The sequence below is a fragment of the Caloenas nicobarica genome, chromosome 3 (genome assembly GCF_036013445.1).
Source record: "Caloenas nicobarica isolate bCalNic1 chromosome 3, bCalNic1.hap1, whole genome shotgun sequence".
NCBI classification, from domain to species: domain Eukaryota; kingdom Metazoa; phylum Chordata; class Aves; order Columbiformes; family Columbidae; genus Caloenas; species Caloenas nicobarica.
The window spans coordinates 122,164,479-122,183,957 of record NC_088247.1 but is presented as its reverse complement, the minus strand read 5'-3'; the positions used below and the strand labels follow the sequence as shown (position 1 = coordinate 122,183,957).

Below are 19,479 nucleotides of genomic sequence, written 5' to 3'. Positions count from 1 at the left end.
TAGATTAGCTGTGGTTGACAGCAGAAGGCCAGAGCTGCAGGAGGAGGGTGGCCAAGTGACCTCTGAGTAGTGAAGATGGAAGCTCCAGTGGGAGCACAGAGGAAGGCAGAGGTAGCGCCTGGAATTAAGGGGTGTCCAAAAATAACAAGGACTCTTAACATAATGAGAGTTAGAAACTAGACACTGTAGAAACAGAAGGGATCTGATGTGGAAGCTGTCTGATATTGACTAGATCTGCCTTTTGATGGGAAAAGTGTCAGTAAAATGGGCTCTGAAACACCCATCTGCCCTTAAGAGAGTTTAAGGAAGGCTCAAACAGAAGCTCATCCTACAGAGGTGCTGCAGCAGCTGAAAGCGCCATTAGCAGTGAGACTGCCTTCACATTCAGAACGAAACCCCACAAATCTCCTCGCGGCTGCTGTGCTGGTCGGTGTGTGCAGCCACTTCACCGCATGTGGCTGAGGAAGCTCAGAACGTGGCTGATCACAGGACACCACGCTGCCCCATGCATGCTGCAGCACAGAGACAGACAAAAGGAGCGGATCCTCCCCTCCATTTCTGCACAGGGACATGCCAGAACTCTTTACACCAGAATTAACATGGAGCAAAATCTGGCCACAGGAGATTCTGAGTCAGGCAGCCTGGAACAAGAGATCACAGAGCCACAGAATGGTTTGGGTTGGAAGGGACCTTAAAGCTCATCCAGTTCCACCCCTGCCACGGGCAGCGACACCTTTCACCAGCCCAGGCTGCTCAGAGCCCCATCCAGCCTGGCCTGGAACGCTCCAGGGATGGGGCATCCACAGCTGCTCGGGGCAGCCTGTGCCAGGGCCTCACCACCTTTGGGGGAAGAATTTCTTCCTTATATCTAACCTAAATCTATCTTCTTTCAGTTTAAAGCCATAACCGTTGTCTTATCACTACATGCCCTTGTAAAAGTCCCTCTCCAGCTTTTACAAAGTATGATATTACAGAAATACCATACTCTGGAGAAAGCCCTGAGTGTTCAGACTTCCAGAAAAATAAGGCTGGAGGGTGTTTCTAGGAGGCTCGTCTGCATTAAAGCTTAACTTTCAAATCACATGATCTACATTTTTTTGCTTCCGCAAAAGCTATTACTGCCTTAACAGCTTGTTTATTAAAATGCATTTACTCTCTACTTTCAGCAAAAGCTTAATTTTGCCACAGTCCTCTAATATTAAACATTCTGGGGAGGCAATTATGGTTTTGGATAGCTATGCAAAAGTAATCATGATCAAGCAAGCTCTTTTTGTCTTTCACAAATCTCTCCTTCCCTCTGTGCACAAGACAGGGGCATCACAACAGCTTTGAGGAGTTCCTCTGTTGGAGGAGATGCTACCAAGACAAATTCGGATCCTGCCAGATACCAAAGGAGCAGCGCTGAATCGTGACTCTTAGCTCCGAAATTTCCTAGTGCTTCTGACTCACAGCCACAGCGAGCGGACAAGCAGGTTGGCCTGAGCCCGCGGATCGCAGGCAGCGAGCAGATCTGGCCGTGCAAGCGGCCCCGGGCTCAGCCCTGCGGGCCGTGGGGAGCAGGAGCTCCTCGTCTGCTGCCCCTCGGCGCCAGGCGCGCCAGCAGGACTCCCTGCAAAACAAACAGCATCTCGCAGCTCTAGTGCCGTCACCAGGCTAAACCTGACCCAGCTAACTCCAGCCTTTCCTGGAAACTTAGTAATACTTAAATAATTAATTACTACTAACGGGGGGAGACAGAGGGGGGGCCTTGATTTGTTTTGAAGTCAAATTATCCAAGGATTTGGAGAGAAATCCAGGAACTGCAAGTGAAAACTGAGGAAACTCTCTTTGCTAATTGTGGGGCTGTTTCCAAGACTGCCTTTTCTAACCATGTGATCACACCGTACAATGAACATTTTGGGTGTGCAAAACAGTACTGACATTGTTATGCCTCCATGAAAGTTGGCTGATTCTGTTCAGCCACTTGTTTTCATCCTTTTCTGCAAAAATATAGATGAGTTACAGATAAGCTGCTCATTAAAGAAAGGGATTTTATTCCTACAGCATTGCTTCCTTCTGTCAGTCCTGTATTCAAGAAGAGGGAGGATCCAAGGAAATACAGGCTGGTCAGCCTGACCTTGGTTCCTGGGAAGGTGATGGAGCGAACAATCCTGGGAAGCACTTCTAAACATATGAAGGACAAGAAGGTGATTGCAAGTAGACACATAGATTTATGAACGAGAAATCACATTTACTCAGCCTGATAGCCTTCTTTGATGAGGTGGACTTGTTGGATGAGGGGAGAGCAAGGGATGACATTCATGTCGAATTTAGCAAGGCTTTTGACAGTGTCTCTCAAACATCCTCATAGACAAATGGAGGAAGAACAGACTAAATGAGTGGACGGTGGACTGAAAACTGGCTGAACCGCTGCACTCACAGCGCAGCTGGAGGCCGGTCACTGGTGTTTTACCCCAGGGGTCAATAGTGCTTAAGTTCGTTATGAATGAACTGGATGATGGGGCAGGGGGCAACCTCAGCAAGTTTGCAGCTGATACAAAACGGGGAGGGTTGGCTGATGCACCAGAGAAGATTCAGGGGGATCTTATCGACGTGTACAAATACCTGATGGGAGAGGACAGAGAAGGTGCAGCCAGACTCTTCTGAGTGGCATCCATTGAAAGGACAAGAGGCAACACACACAATTTTAAATACAGAAATTCCATTTAAACATAAGAACAGTTTTTACTGTGAGGGTGCTCAATCACTGGTACAGGCTGCTGAGAGTAGCTGTGCAGTCTCTGTCCCTGGAGGTGTTCAAGACCCTAGTGGGCACGGTCCTAGGCACCCTGCTCTAGCTGACCCTACTTTGAGCAGAGGGTTGGGGACTAGATGGTCTCCAGAGGTACTTGCCAACCTCAGCAGTTCTGTGAATCTCCATGTTTTTAACTCAGTGACTGTAATCAAGAATCTTCCCTCTGTCATACACTGCTGAGTGTTGTCCAGCTGACAGCAACTTCCCTCGAGGACTTCACAGCATCTCCTGCTCTGCTTTCTCAGAAGGGAGCTTACAAAAACTTTGGGGGTGGGAGAGTGACTCTTATATCACTTGGGAAGTAAAGGACAGTTTCATTGGTGTTGGGCAGTTTTGCTCAAACACAAAAGCTCAGCAGTGTTTGCTGATAATAGTCACGCTCTGAAATATCCAGTCATTTAACAGTTTCCTTCATCTTCCAGTGTGTCAACAGTTTAGTAACCCTAGAATTTTTCTTACCAAAAGTCCTACAGGTCTGCTCTATTCTCTACTTTCTACCTATGTGTTTATCCCGTCTTATTAAAAACAGGATAATTCTCCTTATTTGGAATATATTCAAGTGTGTGAAAATACAGTATACACTAGTGAGTCATCTTATTTCAGCACACACTGCTGGTTTTAAGGAAGAAATGGAAGTACTTGTCCTCCAAAGGATGGGGAATGTCCACTGACAATTAATTGCTACTTCTCCCAAATCATAACAAAGCAAAACTATTTGTTTCTTCAAATTCCATCCACAGAATTTTGGACCATTTTTTTTCTAAATATATCTAAATAAATAAATAAAAAATAATAATATGAACAAATGTAGGACTTACATATGATCCATAATTCACTGCTAGGGTCTGCAGAGCCCATGGGAGGCCTAGGCCAATTAAGATATCAAAAACATTGCTTCCAATGGAGTTGGACACAGCCATATCCCCCATACCTGCAGGAATGGAAACCATCTACGATCAGACATGTCTCAGAAAAGTCTTTCAGCCTTTAAACCGAGATACATTAATCTGAGCTAATCCAGACAATTTCCACAGATTAAGGCAAAGAGTTATGGGAGATCCCCTCACCCCATCCTGTCCCCTTGCCCTCCCCATCACACAAGGCTGCAGGGTCACAGGGGCTGGATCTTATTTCTGGGATTATCTGAGACCTCCCCTCAAGGAGTCCTCCCTCCGGCGGGGACCCAGGTCAGCCTGCACTGGCTGTGACCCACTGGCGCTGTGCTCAGCGGGGCTCGCGATGTGTTCGTGTGACTGTGACACACGTGTTTCTGTACTGGACTGATTAGATCAGGTCTTCAGGCAGTCCATTAAGTAGCTGTTTTTTTCAATGAACAGCCACTACTTTTGTTCCCCAAAGCAGTACTAATGACCTTCTTTTTCTCTTAAAACACCTGTTTCTGGAGTCACAAGGTTAGGGGGGGGGGTAAGTTTTCTTTAAAACCAGTAATATCTTCCAGTCCTTATGACTGTGGAGAAGAGCTGGAAAGTGACCCGAAAGACCCTTTTGCTGTGCTCTAAACAGTTCTCTAACACCGATATTTAAATTGAGAAAAATCTTCTGATTTTTGGGAAGGCCTGAAGTTGACAACAGTGCCAAAACTTGTTCCACACCATCATGAAGAACTTGTTAGCTGCTTTGCAATAGCAATGTAATTAATTTTCTTCTTTGTTCTTCTTTTAAATTTCAGCCTTAGGAAAAGAGCTCTGTACGTTGTCACACTCGGGACACACCTGTGCTACCTAAAGAGGAAGAGGGCAGGAGGAAACACTTCATGGTGGTATGGCACCTCTGTGATGAACCTACCTTGCCTTGCCACGATGAGGCTTGCCATGCAGTCTGGCACACTGGTTCCAGCTGCCAAGAAAGTGATGCCCATGATCACATCTGGAATTCCCAGCGTGTAGCCAATGATTGTCACCTAAGGAGATGAAATAAACTGTCAAGCTGTTTACAAGAATTAAAATCGGAGACCAGCTTGGCCCAATTCTGCAAGGTGCTGTTGAGACAAAGTTTATTGCTCAGTGCAAACTCACACTTTGTTTAAAGAGGTGACAGGTGTTTTTTATACATTCATCACCTGTCCTGATGCCAAAGCCTCATCATTGTCTGATTCTGCTGAAGAGTACAGGCTGCCCCAAAAGAAACACAATCCATGCTGCAGTCTTACCATAATCCTAATGAGGACAACTTGCACTTTCCATCCACACACACAAGGTAACGTGGCCTGCAGCAAGCTGTCTCAGTGACCCAGCCAGTGCTCAAACTTCCCTGTGAACAGGCCAACTGTACTTGGATTTCCTTGTGTTCATTTTTATTTATCTCCTACCTTTAGGATAATGAAGTAGAAATAAGTTCCTGTTGACTAGAGTAGTTGTGCAAGAGTTTGGCTGAATGTTAAGCTTTTGTTCACACACAGCTCAAAGTGTTATCATTCACAACTCTGCCTCTCAAGCTTGCTTGCTGCAAGAAAAAGAAAAGTGATCGAGGCCAGGTTCTCACTAGCATCAGGGCCTCTTTACACTGCCCTGCACGACAAGAAGATGTTAAACTGCTGCAAGAGTCAGTTTTTCCCACGTTAAAGAATCTGGGTGAAATTCTAGCCCTGAATCAAGTTCAAAGGCCATGGCTATTGGCCCCTAATTTTCTTCTCTGAGTGTAGACAGGTCTAACAGAGATGGAAGCGGACTGAAGGTTTCTCATCTGAAAATTCAAGTATGTAGAACTTTCTACATGCTTCTCTAAGCTGACAAAAAACATTTCAGTTGCCTCTTCCAGGCTGTGGTGTCTGCTTTAGTTGGTACGTACCATCCACACCATCATGTAGGAGAAAGCTGCAATCCAGAGGGTAGAAGAAGCAAAGGTAACCATGAACCACTTTTCCAAATGGGGTTTGTTACAGTTGGGCACTGTGAAGTACAGGACAAAACTCAATGGCCATGTGAAGAGCCACTTCAAGATTTCTATCTTGCCAGCTGAAAAACAAAAAAGGGAAATAATCACAATTCTGGTCTGCTTTAGTCCAGAATGTTGTTATTTTGTTTAAGTCACGTAGCTGTTCTGACACTCTAAGTCCTCCAGAAAGAGTGAGAAGACCCTGTGGCTGTGCCCAGTTAACAGCAGGACACAGAGGCACCCAGGACCTTCTGTTGTTTCTGCTCCGCATCAGCACCACCGCTGCCTGCTCTCTGTTAGCACTACACCTTACCAGCGAGGTACGAGCGCACCTCATTCCCCAACAAAACTAAGGCCTCGATGCAGACACATCTGACCTGCGTTCAGGCAGTTGGAGACACTTCCACCTCAACAGGTCTGCGAAGCTTTCTGGCATAGCCAAACCGAGCTTTGCTTTCGGCAACAACACAAACACAGGAGATTCTCTTACTGGGTAGGTCAAAAGGTGTGTATGGTCCTTCGTGGTCATCATCATCGTCATCTTCTTCCTCTTCCTCATCATTCTCATTGTTCTCGTTGTCCTCATTCTCATTCTCCGTCTCGTTCCCAGCCTCAGCCACATCTTCATCCCACCGCGTGCCGTTCACGCCCCGCTCAGCAGAGTTGCTGGGGCCCGTTCCATTCTCAACCACGTGCTTGATAGGTATTTTGATCGCTACTTCTGACTCACCATTGGTGTAAGTCCTGCTGTTGATCAGCCTTTGCCTCTGTAAATAGAGGCACAAACTCTTGTTGAAAGACAGATTTTTAGAATTTATTTTTTTAAAGAGAAAGGGAGGAACAGAGAAAAAGAGGTGTGCAGAGCTCTTTAAAAATTTGGCTTTAAAAGCAAAAGGGATTAATTTTGATCAGGCATAATGCGATGCTTGCTTGCAGATGACTAGATGAATCTCACCTATGCAACTGTTATAAAAGAGTGACCAGTGGCTGTAGAATCGACTACCGGAATACTCCAAGACCAGGGCCAGACTAAATGCAGACTCAGTGGAGTACCGTATTATTTAATAAGTGCTAGCAATAATTATGTCAGACCAATGCAGGGGGCACCTCCTGTGAGCAACAGCTACAGGTAACATAACAACATAACCACAGAGCAACTTGAAACTTTCTCTGCTAAAATCTCCATGGGGAGAGATAGCAAGGGATGACTTAGTAAAGTCAGCGTCAGAAGGACAAAATCTGGGAAAATGCTATCAGGGATCCAGAAGGAACGCAAGAGTTCAAATTTGACCTAAACACTGCTACAGGAAAAAGCAAATTCAGAAGGAGAAGGGGAGATGGGGGGAGATAAAAGACATACCTCATTGATTAACATGCGGCTGGCCATGGAGAGACGTGTTTTGGGAGGGAAGTGGCTGGTTATCATGATCCGGAGCCCAGCCTCAGAGAATGAAAGCTGGTGTGGGTAGGCAGACAGCAGCTCATCCACCATGATCACCGAGGCTTTACGGTGGAAATTCCCTGCAGCCAAGGAACAAAGAGGAACAGAGCTCTTCTTCCAGCAGTCTTTCTCTCTGCCCTATGTGGCCCTCAGAAGAATAAATCTGCTGGTTCCAGAAGCCCTTTGTAAGAACCATTCCTTCAGCTACCACCATTCAAAATATGCCTCCCCTTTGTCCTTAATTTCTGTCTTTACATGTCCTACATTTCTTCCTTTAAATAAATTGCCAACATGGTGTCTCCACTGAAGCTCATTACAGTTAGGTGGTCACTGCTCCCACAGCAGCTATTCCACCACGGTAGAAATGCTGTTGTAGTAAAGCTGCATTAATTCCACTGTTATAATCTGCACTTCTGTGAGGATATTGGCCTTCACCCACCGTTGAGCGTTCACGGGGGCGAGGAAATCGTCACTGTGTTCCTGCGGGGTACCAATGCAAACACAAAGCAGGTTCCTGCACCCAGGGCCGGCAGCTCACAGCTGGCAAGCGCCATCATTCCTGGCAGCCAGCACATGTGCAGCCCGCAGGGTGCGACCCGCAGCATGGGAGCAAAGGCACAAGGACCCAGGGCAGGTACCCAAATCCGCGCTGCAGCTGGGGCGCAGCGGCAGTGCCACCGCCTCGGGGCTGGCACAGTGCCGGAGTCCATCCCTTCCGTGCCTGACGCCACCCTGGACTGCGAACTCTGGGCCTCTGGGCCAGGACTGGGTCTCAGCAGCAGGGAAATCTGAGGTCTGCCCCAACACATCTCATCTCCGCTTTATTAAAATCAGTGCTGAACACTGGCAGATGTTTCATGACATTGCTGTTTACTACTACTATTAGTCTTACAGAAGAGTATCTCCTTGGCCTTAGTGTTATGTTTTTTCTGACTGAGGAGGTTTCTGTGGACTGGGATAGATAAGTGGGGTCATCCATATTAAAAAAAAAAAAAAAAAAAAAACCTGCCAGACAGCTTTTCCTTGTGACTTTTTCCACGCTAGTATTTCCTGCACAACACTCGGGGGAACTGCCCCCAACACAGAAATCCTTCTGATCAATTATTTTTGGTCTTCTCTTCAGAAAAGGCCTCAGAAAACAAACAGCACTGTCTGAAACCCTCAGGCAACCTCTTGCAACGAGTGCTGCTTGCGACCCCGTGCTACCAGCTGGTGTGCACAGCGGTGCCACTTGCCTGTCGGGCCCCCGGTGGCCCCCGGCCAAGTAAATATAGGAACAATCTGCAAGAGAATGAAGCAATCCTTTTGTCTTCCTTCCTCAGCCGGTTTGACTAACCGCAAGTGTCCAAACAAAAAAATCACCAGAGGCTGAGCAGTGTCACGCAAAGACACATTCCGGGGAGATTTAAACCAAATCCCACAATCAGAACTGCCTCATTTGGGCATAACCCTGAGGTCACTAGGTAAACCTACATGACTAAGGCCTGAGTTTATGCTTACAGAGTTTTACCAGTCTAGCTTTACTGGTATAGAGTGTAATCACCTTGCCAGCACAGTTCCGTTGCTGAGAGCCCCAGGCTACAGGCGGCTGTTCCCAGAAAAGCAGCTTCCCCAAACCAGAGCACACAGCCCTCACAAAAGCCTTCCCTCAGCAACGGGCGGCAGCACAACAGCTGGCCTCTGGTGGCCTCAAAGGGTTTGATGTCGGCAAATAACCCCCTCTGCATTTCATGTTTACTTGCTTACTGTATACAGACTGTCTTTCAATCACTATTTGCAGTAAAAGAGAGACCTGTTTTTGTTAATTGGTTTTTAGTCCAGCAAAACAAAAAGGGCAGCCCATCTGTAGGCAGAGACCAGGACTGCTTTATAGAAGATAGAGCTCCTTCTCAAGTTAAACCAGGGACCAGGGGTGTGTTACTCCTGATGATATAGGTGCTGATAAATCCCAAGTAGTTACTGCACACGCTTGTTGACTATTGCAAAGACAAAAAATCATCCTCTGTAAATATAGTTTAGCACATGCTTGCAAATGCACACACCAAGCTACTGCTGCTGACCTATGGAGTGGGTGAATTTTTTTAAGCTGAAGAAATACAATCATTTTTATACGTGATCATGACTAAAACCAAATGGGAGCAGATTTCAGCCAAAGTTAAATCCACTAAAAGACCATTTACATGGAAAAGTTGTGCATGTTCAAGACAGAACATGCAGTAAGAGTGCGCTACCTAGACCAACACCGAGTCACACCCTTCCTTCACCAGGAAGAAAGTGTACACTAGTGCAAGTAAGGCCTTCTTCCCAGCTCAGTCTATGATGCCTTGGAATGGACTTAAATCTAACCGCAGGTACTAGATGTAAACGGGCATGTTCAGTGCAGAATAACAGTGCCCACAAGAGGACTTACAATGGCATGGCTGTCAACGGTCTGAATAACCAGCCCCTGGGCAAACGGGTATGAAGCTGGAGAGGCCCTTTCAGCCCAGCACTGGTACAGCAGCAAGAACTGCCCAGCGGAGGCTGGAGCTGCCTCCAGTAGCACGGATGCAGTGGCTGGGGATGCCGTGGCCGGGGTCACCACACTGTGTCCCCAGGCACAGGAGCCGTGGCCATCTAGCAGGGCGGCCGCCTCCTATTTCGTGGCTGGTCAGACAGGAGCAGTCCAGACCATGTAACTAGTCAACAAACTGGTAAACATTCAGAATGATGCGAGCAAGCAGGGTGACTTACTGGAACAGTTACCTTTCTTTAGTAACACCACCGTGGCATCACAGTTGCTGTTATCGTCCATTTCCGTGTTGTTTGCTAAACCATTCACCATATTTGCAGAGTTCTTTGTCTTCCTTTCGAAGCAATGATGTATGGTTGAGTTGTACCTGCAAAAACGAAACAAACTCTAGATGTACCTTTGCTCCTTCTATATGGATTTCTCAACACGCTTCCTTTCCTAGACTCATATTCTGTGTGATCCAACTAAGGGAGGGAAGAAAACCCCTCTGGTTTTAAGGAAATCTAGCCACAGTGTGCCAGAGCTCTGACTAAATTGTGTACAATGCAATCTCTGCATGCAGAAGGCTATGAAAGATACAAGACACAAATCCTGAATGACATGTATGCTTACGTATTACGTGCAATTAATGTTCCATATAGCAAATAATGATTACCTATCATTGTCCAAATTTATTTTTTATCACATAATCACATCTGAGCGTGAGTGCTGTTTTACCTGTGAAGACCTACCACAGAAATACAAGACCATATGCTAAGTTCTGTCTCAACTTTGGGGGAAAGAATAAAAAAAAATTTTGTCTGTTATTTTATTTAGGGTAGCCAGGAGCTGACACAAACACGAGCTGAGGATCTCGCCTTGATACTCAAAGGCAAGGGCAGCAGACCACTGTGAGCACCTGGTGAGGTCTCTGAGCAGGCCAACCACCTCACCAGCTATAACCCAACGGGTCTCAAACATCTGTTCGCACTGCAGCATTGCTTTCAGAAAAAAAATCCTTTCTGAATTCAGACATTACAATGGTCTGCTTTGCTGGTCAGTTAATTGTTGCAAGGGTGAAGACACCCTCCATGTTAACATTTCTAGTTATTAGAACTGAGATGAATTCTGACTCGTAGACACCCAGCCGGAGTGTGTTGCTGTTCTCACTGAGAATTTCTCTCACAATATTTACTCTATTCATCATTCAAAAACAAATCTCTACTCTTACTTGTTGAGACAAGACCACTGGTGTGCTTGGCAGCTGGCAGGTTTTGTTGAATGTTCCAGTTTAAATCTGGGTTTCCTTTCCATTTGCTTTTCAAAACAAGGCAGGAAGAGGGGAACCAAAGAGCAGAACAGACCAGCTTTGCTAGCATGAACTTGCGTGAAAGAAGTCACACGGCTCAGGTGCTGAAAAAATCAATGCTGACTGTGCTGTATTTCTATCATGGGTCTTCAAGCAAGAACAAACTGCTGTGGAGTTTTACGCTCATAAAAAACAGACTGGAATCAACTGCGTGTTTATTTCTGAGTAGAGATGCTACAGCAAAGTCAGAAGAGGCGGCTTTGTGGGACTTGAGCAAATTTGGTTCCCTGCTCTGCTGCAGACTTGCTGCATGAGCCTTGGTCAGCTCACACAGGGCAAGATCCGTAAAGCATCATCCACCTTTAGGTGTCTGATTCTCAGATTTGTCCTATGGGGTTAAGCAGCCCCCTCCTACCTCATCAGAATAAACTACAGGTAAGTCCGTGACAGGGCAAGGTGCTTCAACCCCTGCTGCTGGAGGTGCTGCTGGCATGCAAGCTGGGGGATGCAGTGGAAGCTCTGCCTGCAGCTCTCATTACCTCTGCAACCACTGGAAAAGCTCTGGAGCCAGGAGCCTTACCATCTAAACAAGCCGGGGCGCATTCGACTTACTTCATGATAACGATGTAGATGATGTACATCAGCACTAAGACCAAGGACTCCCACCTGCAAACGAGAGCGACACAGAAAACGCATCAGAGCAGGGCACGGCTGTCAGCTGTCTGAGCTCAGCCATTCCCTCACCCGTGACACCGCAAACCTGCGGAAAGGCCTGGCCCTCTTGGGCTGTCTTAATGCACTCTGGAAAAGGGGGTGCATAAAGAAGAGGCTCACACGTCCACGCATGATGCCTCCTTTGTTTTCTTCTGCTCGTTTTACTTGGCCAAATCAACACACCAGCCGAGAACAAGTGGCTGAACCCAGAAGTTCAGTGATCGAATTGCACCCAAGGAACACCAATAGTTCTGTAAGGACAACCCCCACCGGGGCTGCGCAGAGGGAGGGGAGCAGCCGTCCTGCTCTGCTTGCATGGGTGTAAAGTGGGTCCTCGGGCTTCCTGGGCATGCTGAAGCACACGGACCACGCAGAGATCACCCGAACACGGGGCGGCTGCTCCCTCACTGCTGCTGCACGGCCCCTGAGAATGCAGCGGGCAGCAGTTCCAGCTGCTGATCAGATACTGTCAGGTTTTTTCTCCACTGCTTCTGTGTCAAGCTAATTAAATTTTTATGAAAACAAAATACAATATGACTTTTAGAACTTGTTTCTAGGTAAACTTTCTCATTGACTGAAATGCTGTATACTGTATAGTTCCCTACAGAAAACTGGTAGTCCTTGTAGAAATCATCCATTATCACATTGCTATGTACTAAAACTCATGGAGCATTTTCTCTTTAAGGATTTTGAGACATTGCACTAACAATATCCATGTCTCATTCCCTGCTGCTGGCAGTTCAACCCTCAGCTTCTGCACTGATGTGCTTTAGTGGAAGGGCATAGTCAAATAAAACTGGGCCTCAAGTCCATGCTATTTAAAACAAACAAACAACAACAAAGCAAAAAAAGAAAACCAAGCTGTTGCAAAACTCAAGTGTTTCTGAAATTAAACATAAATCCCCCAGTGAGAACAAGTTTAAGAAAACATGCAACCCAAAAAGCCTGACTCCCCCTAGTGCTTGTAATCTAAATAATACCGGCTGTGAATGAAATCAAAGCTATCGCTGTCACTGTACCAGCCCTGAGAGGTGCTGAGAACAAAACCATGAAAGCAAAACAACTGAAAGTACACTTGTGTTTGAAGCCCTCCTAGCCTACCATACCTATTACAGTAAATTTAACCACATTCATGGGGATATTAACATATATATTTTATTCTTTCTTTTTTTTCTTTAAATGGGTCATTCGCTCCTTAATGTTGCCTTTGGAGCTGTTGTTTTATTAAAAATGCAAATACTGGAAGGCAGTTGTGACTGGTGGGGCGTCCCCGGCACAGCGGCCCCCAGGCAGCGCCTGTGCCGAGCGCGTCCATCCCGCTGCCACGGGCGGGCAGAGGGCACCGACCGCCGCACCGGGAAACGGCCCGGGGACCTCTCCCGGGCTTTCCAGCTCACAAACGAGCTATTCGAGCCCATCTTGCACTGAGGTTTCTCACGCAGCAGGGAACTGCTGCCTGAATTGCCCTGCGTAACCTTTTAGCTTTCCCCTCCTCTCCTGAGGAACTCTACTAATTGCAGCTTTTGTGGTGTAACTAGGAAAAAAAATCAAAAGAAAAGGGATTCGCGGCCGGATATACTTACCAGGAAACTTTTTCATCATAAATAAACTGTGGAGAAATGATTTAAAAACAGACATGTTATACACGAAATCACAGCTGAAAACAGCTCATCGCCCGAGCAGGGCAAAGAGCAGGCAGAGCAACCCAGGGCACGGGATGGAGCTCTGGGCTGTTTTGGCATTGCCCTCCTGCCCAGTCTGCGAACTTTCCATCCCCCAGCTCCTCTCACTCAGGCAGGAACTCCTTCCCAAACACCAGACACACGGGATCCTTGCGTGACCGGGCTATTGCGGCAGTGAGGCAGAAGCAGCAACAGGAAAGCAGGAGCGGGTCAGAGGAGGGGCTGTACCGGCCCTGAACTGCACGGTGGTCTCACCAGAGACACGCTCGCTTCCCTCACCTGCTCCTGGCAACCGAGATGCAGATTTACAGCCAGCTCTGCAGCTGCTGTGGAATTTTGCTGGCTAAAAACAGGGCCCAGGGCATTATTTCCTTGTGATCTACATGATCGCCACACCAGCTGAATGTCACTGCTGCAACGGTCATTTTAGCACACCTGCAGACAGATGCTGAAGGTTTCGTAACAAAGCTGTGCAAAACTCCTTGGGCAAGAAACGCGTGTGCAAGATGCTCCGTGCAGGGGAAGCAACGTGGCTATGCCAGAGGGGTGCGGAGTGTCTGCCCCTGGTGCCAGTCTGGGGTCTGAGGTGGACAGGAGGTGACCAGCCGGTGGCTGCAGCGCCTGCCCCGCGCTCCCCACGGCCACGGGAGCCGAGGGCTGACACCTCCTTGGCCGGTGACATGCGGGTGTCTGTGCAGGGCTGCTCTCACTGCCATCTCAGCTGTCACTCCCAGCGCAGGGAACCCCAGCACAGCTCAACCCGAGCGCCGTCACCCACCTGCCAGGGGCCAGGCCTGTGCGCAGGGTGCCCGGGAGCAGCGGCCCCTCGCAGCAGAGCGGTGCCTCTTGGGGAGGCCGGAGCTGGGGCTGCACACAGCGACCCGCAGCCTGGGCTGCACACAGCGACCCGCAGCCTGGGCTGCACATAGCGACCCGCAGCCTGGGCTGCACACAGCGACCCGCAGCCTGGGCTGCACACAGCGACCCGCAGCCTGGGCAGCACACAGCGACCCGCAGCCTGGGCTGCACACAGCGACCCAAGCCTGGGCTGCACATAGCGACCCGCAGCCTGGGCTGCACACAGCGACCCGCAGCCTGGGCTGCACACAGCAACCCGCAGCCTGGGCTGCACACAGCGACCCGCAGCCTGGGCTGCACACAGCGACCCAAGCCTGGGCTGCACACAACAACCCACAGCCTGGGCTGCACACAGCGACCCAAGCCTGGGCTGCACACAACAACCCACAGCCTGGGCTGCACACAGCGACCCGCAGCCTGGGCTGCACACAGCAACCCGCAGCCTGGGCTGCGCACAGCGACCCGCAGCCTGGGCTGCACACAGCGACCCGCAGCCTGGGCTGCCTTGCCGAGGGGCCAGCTCTGCCCCGGCCCGCCGAGGAGCCGGCTCTGCCCCCGGCCGGCTCTCAGCTCCAGGCTGTGCGGGAGGCGGAAGCGCCATGTCTGCACTGAAGAAACACATCCATGGCAACGCACCAGGGAAAAGGGAGGGAAGGAAGGCCTCTGACAGCACAGCCCAACGCTTCCCTTCAGCTATACAGCCTGCGAATAGCAACTGCTGCGTGACAGCCAGCACCCAGCAACACTTACAGTGCTTACTGGAAGAAAACATTATGCATGTTGTAAGTTACAGCTCCCAGTCACCGTGATCTAACCTGACAAGGCTTGGTTTAGGTTACAATGTGTTGGTGTGATGGGACATGAAAGCGTGTGCATTGACCTTTGTGATTCAAAATAGCACCCGTCCCACTTCTGTCACTAATGACTCCGACCACGTCCCTTCAAGTTAAGATACACAGGCATCTTTTTCCTTTCAGGGGAAATAAGGACTATCAGTTTTGCCAAGCTCTACAAGAAGACAAGGTGTCTTTGTCATTTTAAGGCTAAAAATAAAATAATTGCACAGCGCTAAATCAAGATGAGGTAAGAATGGTAAGTGCACTTTATTTACTACTAATTTGTGATTTAGAGTTCACTCTTTCTTATCAAATAGCCTGGAGCACCAAACAGGTGAGTTTACACGGCTTTGCTGTTTATTACTGCAGCACTGCAATTCCTTTGCTACTGGAAATGGAAGGAGACGAAGCCACACTGATCTACCCAGCAGAATATCAAGCTTTTAAAAGAGCTGCTGAATCTCAACATTGGCAGGAACGTATTTATTTCCCCTCAGGTGTATTTACGATTAGTACAGACACCAGTGGAGCACAATTTATAACACAGCACCACAAGCTGCTGTTTAAAATACCGTGAGAGCAATCTTCTACAAGCAGTATCATCCCTCAAGAAAGATGACTGTATTTCAGCCGCAGCTGAAGTCTCAATGCCCTGATATGGCAAATTATCCCTATATGGCAAAGCATTTAAGTGCCTTCTAAAATTTAAGGCGGGCAGCAATATAACAGAGGGGGAAGCGAACGCAGGTCGCGCTGTGCTCTGCCTGGAGCCTGTGCCTTGTCTCCCAGCCGAGCCATCGGGGCTGGAGAGCCAGTATTTGAATAACAACATGCTGCCACCTAAATCTGATTCTGCCTTAAAAGGACAGGAAAGATCTGAGCCACTGTGAAGCCAAGGGTCCCTGCCTGAGTGAAGGGGGGGAGAAATTTCTTAAACTGAAGCAGTGTTTGACTCTGAAAGGAAAAATCCTCACTTGCCATCAAATTGCTGACTGCACATCCTCCATCTCCTACCCTTGGACCAAGCTTTGCTACAGAACCAGGGAGATCGCAAGGACACTTTTCCACAAGCAGAAAACCACATGAGTCCTGGAGCCAGGATCTTAGCTACAAGACTACGATTTCTTAGCAGGTTCCCTTGACAGGTGGCAGCGGACATGTGGACTCCCACAGAAGCATAACCCTCAAAAACTTACCACAATGAGTGCAATAACAGACAGTGTATAGTAGATCGAATCTCTCAAGAGACTCCACGATGACAGTGCAACAACCTGGGGAGAGAAGCAAAGAGAGAGGTCAGCCAGGCTCTCCCCAGCACAATCACCATGCTAACCATTTGTGCCAAAGCAGAGCTTGTCACTCTGTGCAGGCTGTCCCTGTCACTCCGTGCAGGCTGTCCCTGTCACTCCGTGCAGGCTGTCCCTGTCACTCTGTGCCGGCTGTCCCCGGACCAGTTGCTATGGAGATGGGGGTGGCCGAATCTGAAGAGTCAAAGGTATAAGGCAACCGAAGCCGCGCTGCGAAAGCAGAGTCAGATCGCACAGCACAGCCAGGTCCCCAGCACGCCGCCAGCCCGGAGCTCGGCAGAGCCGCGGCTGCGCCCACTGCACCGGCGGGTACCACTGCAGCTCCGTGAGCATTTGCACAGGTTTCGATACAAATACACAACGCCCCAGCAAAGCATTGAGAACAAAACCCAGGAATTTATATGCAAAAGAGGATAAAATGGGATTGCTGTGCAGTTCATTTCACTTGACACCTTCCAAAGCCAAGGAAATGAGGAAGAGTCGTCGCTGTAGGCTGAATGAACCTGCAACTCAACCTTAGAAGAAAAAAAATACCAGTGAATATTAGCCTTTAACTTCATTAACAGTATTCAAAAGGGCAGATTAAATGTGGTGGTAACATCTTCAGTATGGCCATATTTTTTGCAGCCCTAGAAAGTCCCCTCTATAGAAGCTTGTCCTCAAATCTTTATTTCCCATTTCTGGAGTGCATTTCAAACACTGTGAGTCACATCCTTCATGGGTGTAAACCACAGGGAGGCAGATGGGAGACTGGCTAATTTACACTCCCTTGAATCTGGCCCCTGAATGTATAAATTAATTTTCTGACCACATCCTCCAGTCATGCTTGTGCATGAATTCAGTCAAACAAACAGTAACTTCATTTTCATTTCTATGATATCTAAAAAAAGGTCCTATTTCAGAGTGATAGCAAAAATAGCTTCCCAGATTACTCTGCATATTAACTCTTACAATATTGGAATTTTCCAGAACTGCTAGCAAAACGAACGCTGTAAAAAAATATTGACCATTATACTTAAGAACCGCTGCAGCCTCTTAATACCATGGCTTTTAAAACTGGATGTAATTCATGCCCAGTGTAAAGTCTCTTCATGCAAGCATTGACATGTAAGAAACTCCAATCTAAAATAAAAAAGCGGGTGTTTAAAGTCCTTGAGTCAGATGAGATTTATACCAGCTGACAACACATTTCAATGATAGATGAATGGAGATCGTTTATGATGGAAATTTCCAAATGTAGAAACCTGGAGTTGGGTTCATAATTCTATTCAGAGATCCTTAATTCAATCTCACATCTTACAGATAGCGGACTCCTTCATTTTGATTGAGCAACTTTTGTAAGAGAGTTTATAAAATAATTTGACATTATTCCGCTCAGCTTTATGCTGCTGCTTAAGGTCCTACGTGCTTTTCTCAGCGTGGATGCTGGTGAGGATTTTATAGCTGTGAACTTAAGCTCTGCGTAATAAAAGTTACAACTTCTGAAACAAATGATGAGTAACATGAACACTCGTGCTTGCAACTGGCGCTGTTCTATCTCATAATCTCTCTCCTGGGTGTAAGGGGTGTCACCCTGCAGCACAGCACGCCTGTGAAAGCAAGATCTCCCGGTTACTAGAGTCAAGCTAGCATCTCTCCTGTTCTTTGATATTATACAATAATCTTGAAAGTAGTCTGCAATATTTTTCCAGGAATTTTCCTAAATAACACCTGAACGAGCACACTAAGATCCAGATGCTTAAATGCAACTATCTAGCAGGGACCTAGTGCACAAAAGTCACACGCCAAAACACTGTGGGAATCACAAGGACTGAAGGAAACGTGCTCCTGCCTGGGACCTGCACAGGCTGCTCACGTTTCACAGACGTCCTGCTAGGTCTCCCTAACGCCGTAACTATGGGGCAACCAAATCTCCACTTTCCTGAGGGCCTGAGTCATTTAACTGCATCTTTGAACCATTTGATCGTCGGGAAACATAATGTGAGCTGGGAAAGCCATGCACTGAGGGTATGAGGAACTAACGAGCACTGAGGGAAACGGCAGGACTTCCAGCCACGACAAGAATCATGTAGTCTCGTTATAACTGTCAAGACCTTGAACGCCTGAGCTGTGCCATGTCGTCTTACAGCGACCAAGGACTCCACATAAATCTTAATACACTGGAAACACTTAAATTACAGCTTAGCAGTCTAAGGCAGAATGGAAATCAGGGAGGCAATCAGCTTAGGTAAAAACATGATCAAATTTGAGTTTTAAATCAGGAACACTGTAAGCCAGCAGAGAGCTGGTCTTTTGGGAGCCGAGCTTAAGGAGGCAACTGTAAAACCACTGATTGTCAGGTTACGCGTTTCCTCCATTTGAAGGAAGGGCCCAAAATTCAAACCCCAGACAAGGGACCAGTAGGGCCTTGGGCTTTTCCTCCTCTCATGGCCCATTCATCGATTGACATTCTTGGCATAAATAATCAGCTACAAAGACTGCCTGGAAGTGCTAGGCTTTGGAAAAAATCTTCCTAATCTTGTTTCTCTGTTACCCTCTGGCAGAGAAGGTCTAGATTTTCAGGCATTAAGAGCTAATGATTTGTTAATGTGGAGAGGCAGGAGAGCTTGGGTGAGGGTGTCAAAAGATTAACGACAATCCCCACGGTGATTAGCCTGAAGATGCTACCGAGATCAACAGCAATGCGCTGACAGCGAACCCACGCCCGGCGCCTCACAGCTGGACGCGTCTCCTACCCCCGCTCCAGCGGGAGAGTTTCAGGAGAGAGGTACCACAGTCCACTGTGGAATCCTCACTTTCTGATGGGTTTCTTTGTCAGTAACTGCATTGGTAACAACACTGATATTAGTTGAGGTTTAATTTTACTTGCTCTGCATGAATATAAATGGCAGATGTCTTAGCAATAAACATCATTATTGGATCTTAATGACCTTATGCAAATCCAACCAATCATCCTGAAGTCACAGCTGCTCAGCCAAGCCAAGAAGAAAATTAAAATATCTTCCATTAACCAGCCGAGACACTTTCTCCGCCAGGTTCTTGGGAAAGAGGGAAATGACTTTATTTGACACAGCAAAACCTGCCTACAAGGATTCATCCTTGTATGCCAGACCATTATGTTAAAGATAGAACTGTGCTTCATTTGCAAAATT

The 19,479-nt window shown here is 47.6% G+C and overlaps 1 protein-coding gene across 7 annotated transcripts in view; it reads right to left on the bottom strand.

Annotated features, from left to right (window-relative positions):
- The window catches only part of RIN2 (Ras and Rab interactor 2), a 135,863-nt gene that overhangs the window by 90,182 nt on the left and 26,202 nt on the right, over positions 1 to 19,479 (bottom strand). For 6 of the 7 annotated variants that reach the window (XM_065632913.1, XM_065632919.1, XM_065632916.1 and 3 more), the window contains exons 5-13: positions 16,217 to 16,291; positions 13,228 to 13,253; positions 11,543 to 11,596; positions 9,864 to 10,009; positions 7,050 to 7,210; positions 6,180 to 6,456; positions 5,603 to 5,769; positions 4,601 to 4,715; positions 3,613 to 3,725 (exon numbers count right to left, since the gene is read on the bottom strand). In XM_065632913.1, the coding sequence (XP_065488985.1) occupies positions 3,613 to 3,725; positions 4,601 to 4,715; positions 5,603 to 5,769; positions 6,180 to 6,456; positions 7,050 to 7,210; positions 9,864 to 10,009; positions 11,543 to 11,596; positions 13,228 to 13,253; positions 16,217 to 16,291 (1,134 nt within the window). The remainder of the gene's footprint in view (positions 1 to 3,612; positions 3,726 to 4,600; positions 4,716 to 5,602; positions 5,770 to 6,179; positions 6,457 to 7,049; positions 7,211 to 9,863; positions 10,010 to 11,542; positions 11,597 to 13,227; positions 13,254 to 16,216; positions 16,292 to 19,479) is intronic. The other variant, XM_065632914.1, reaches the window with a different exon arrangement.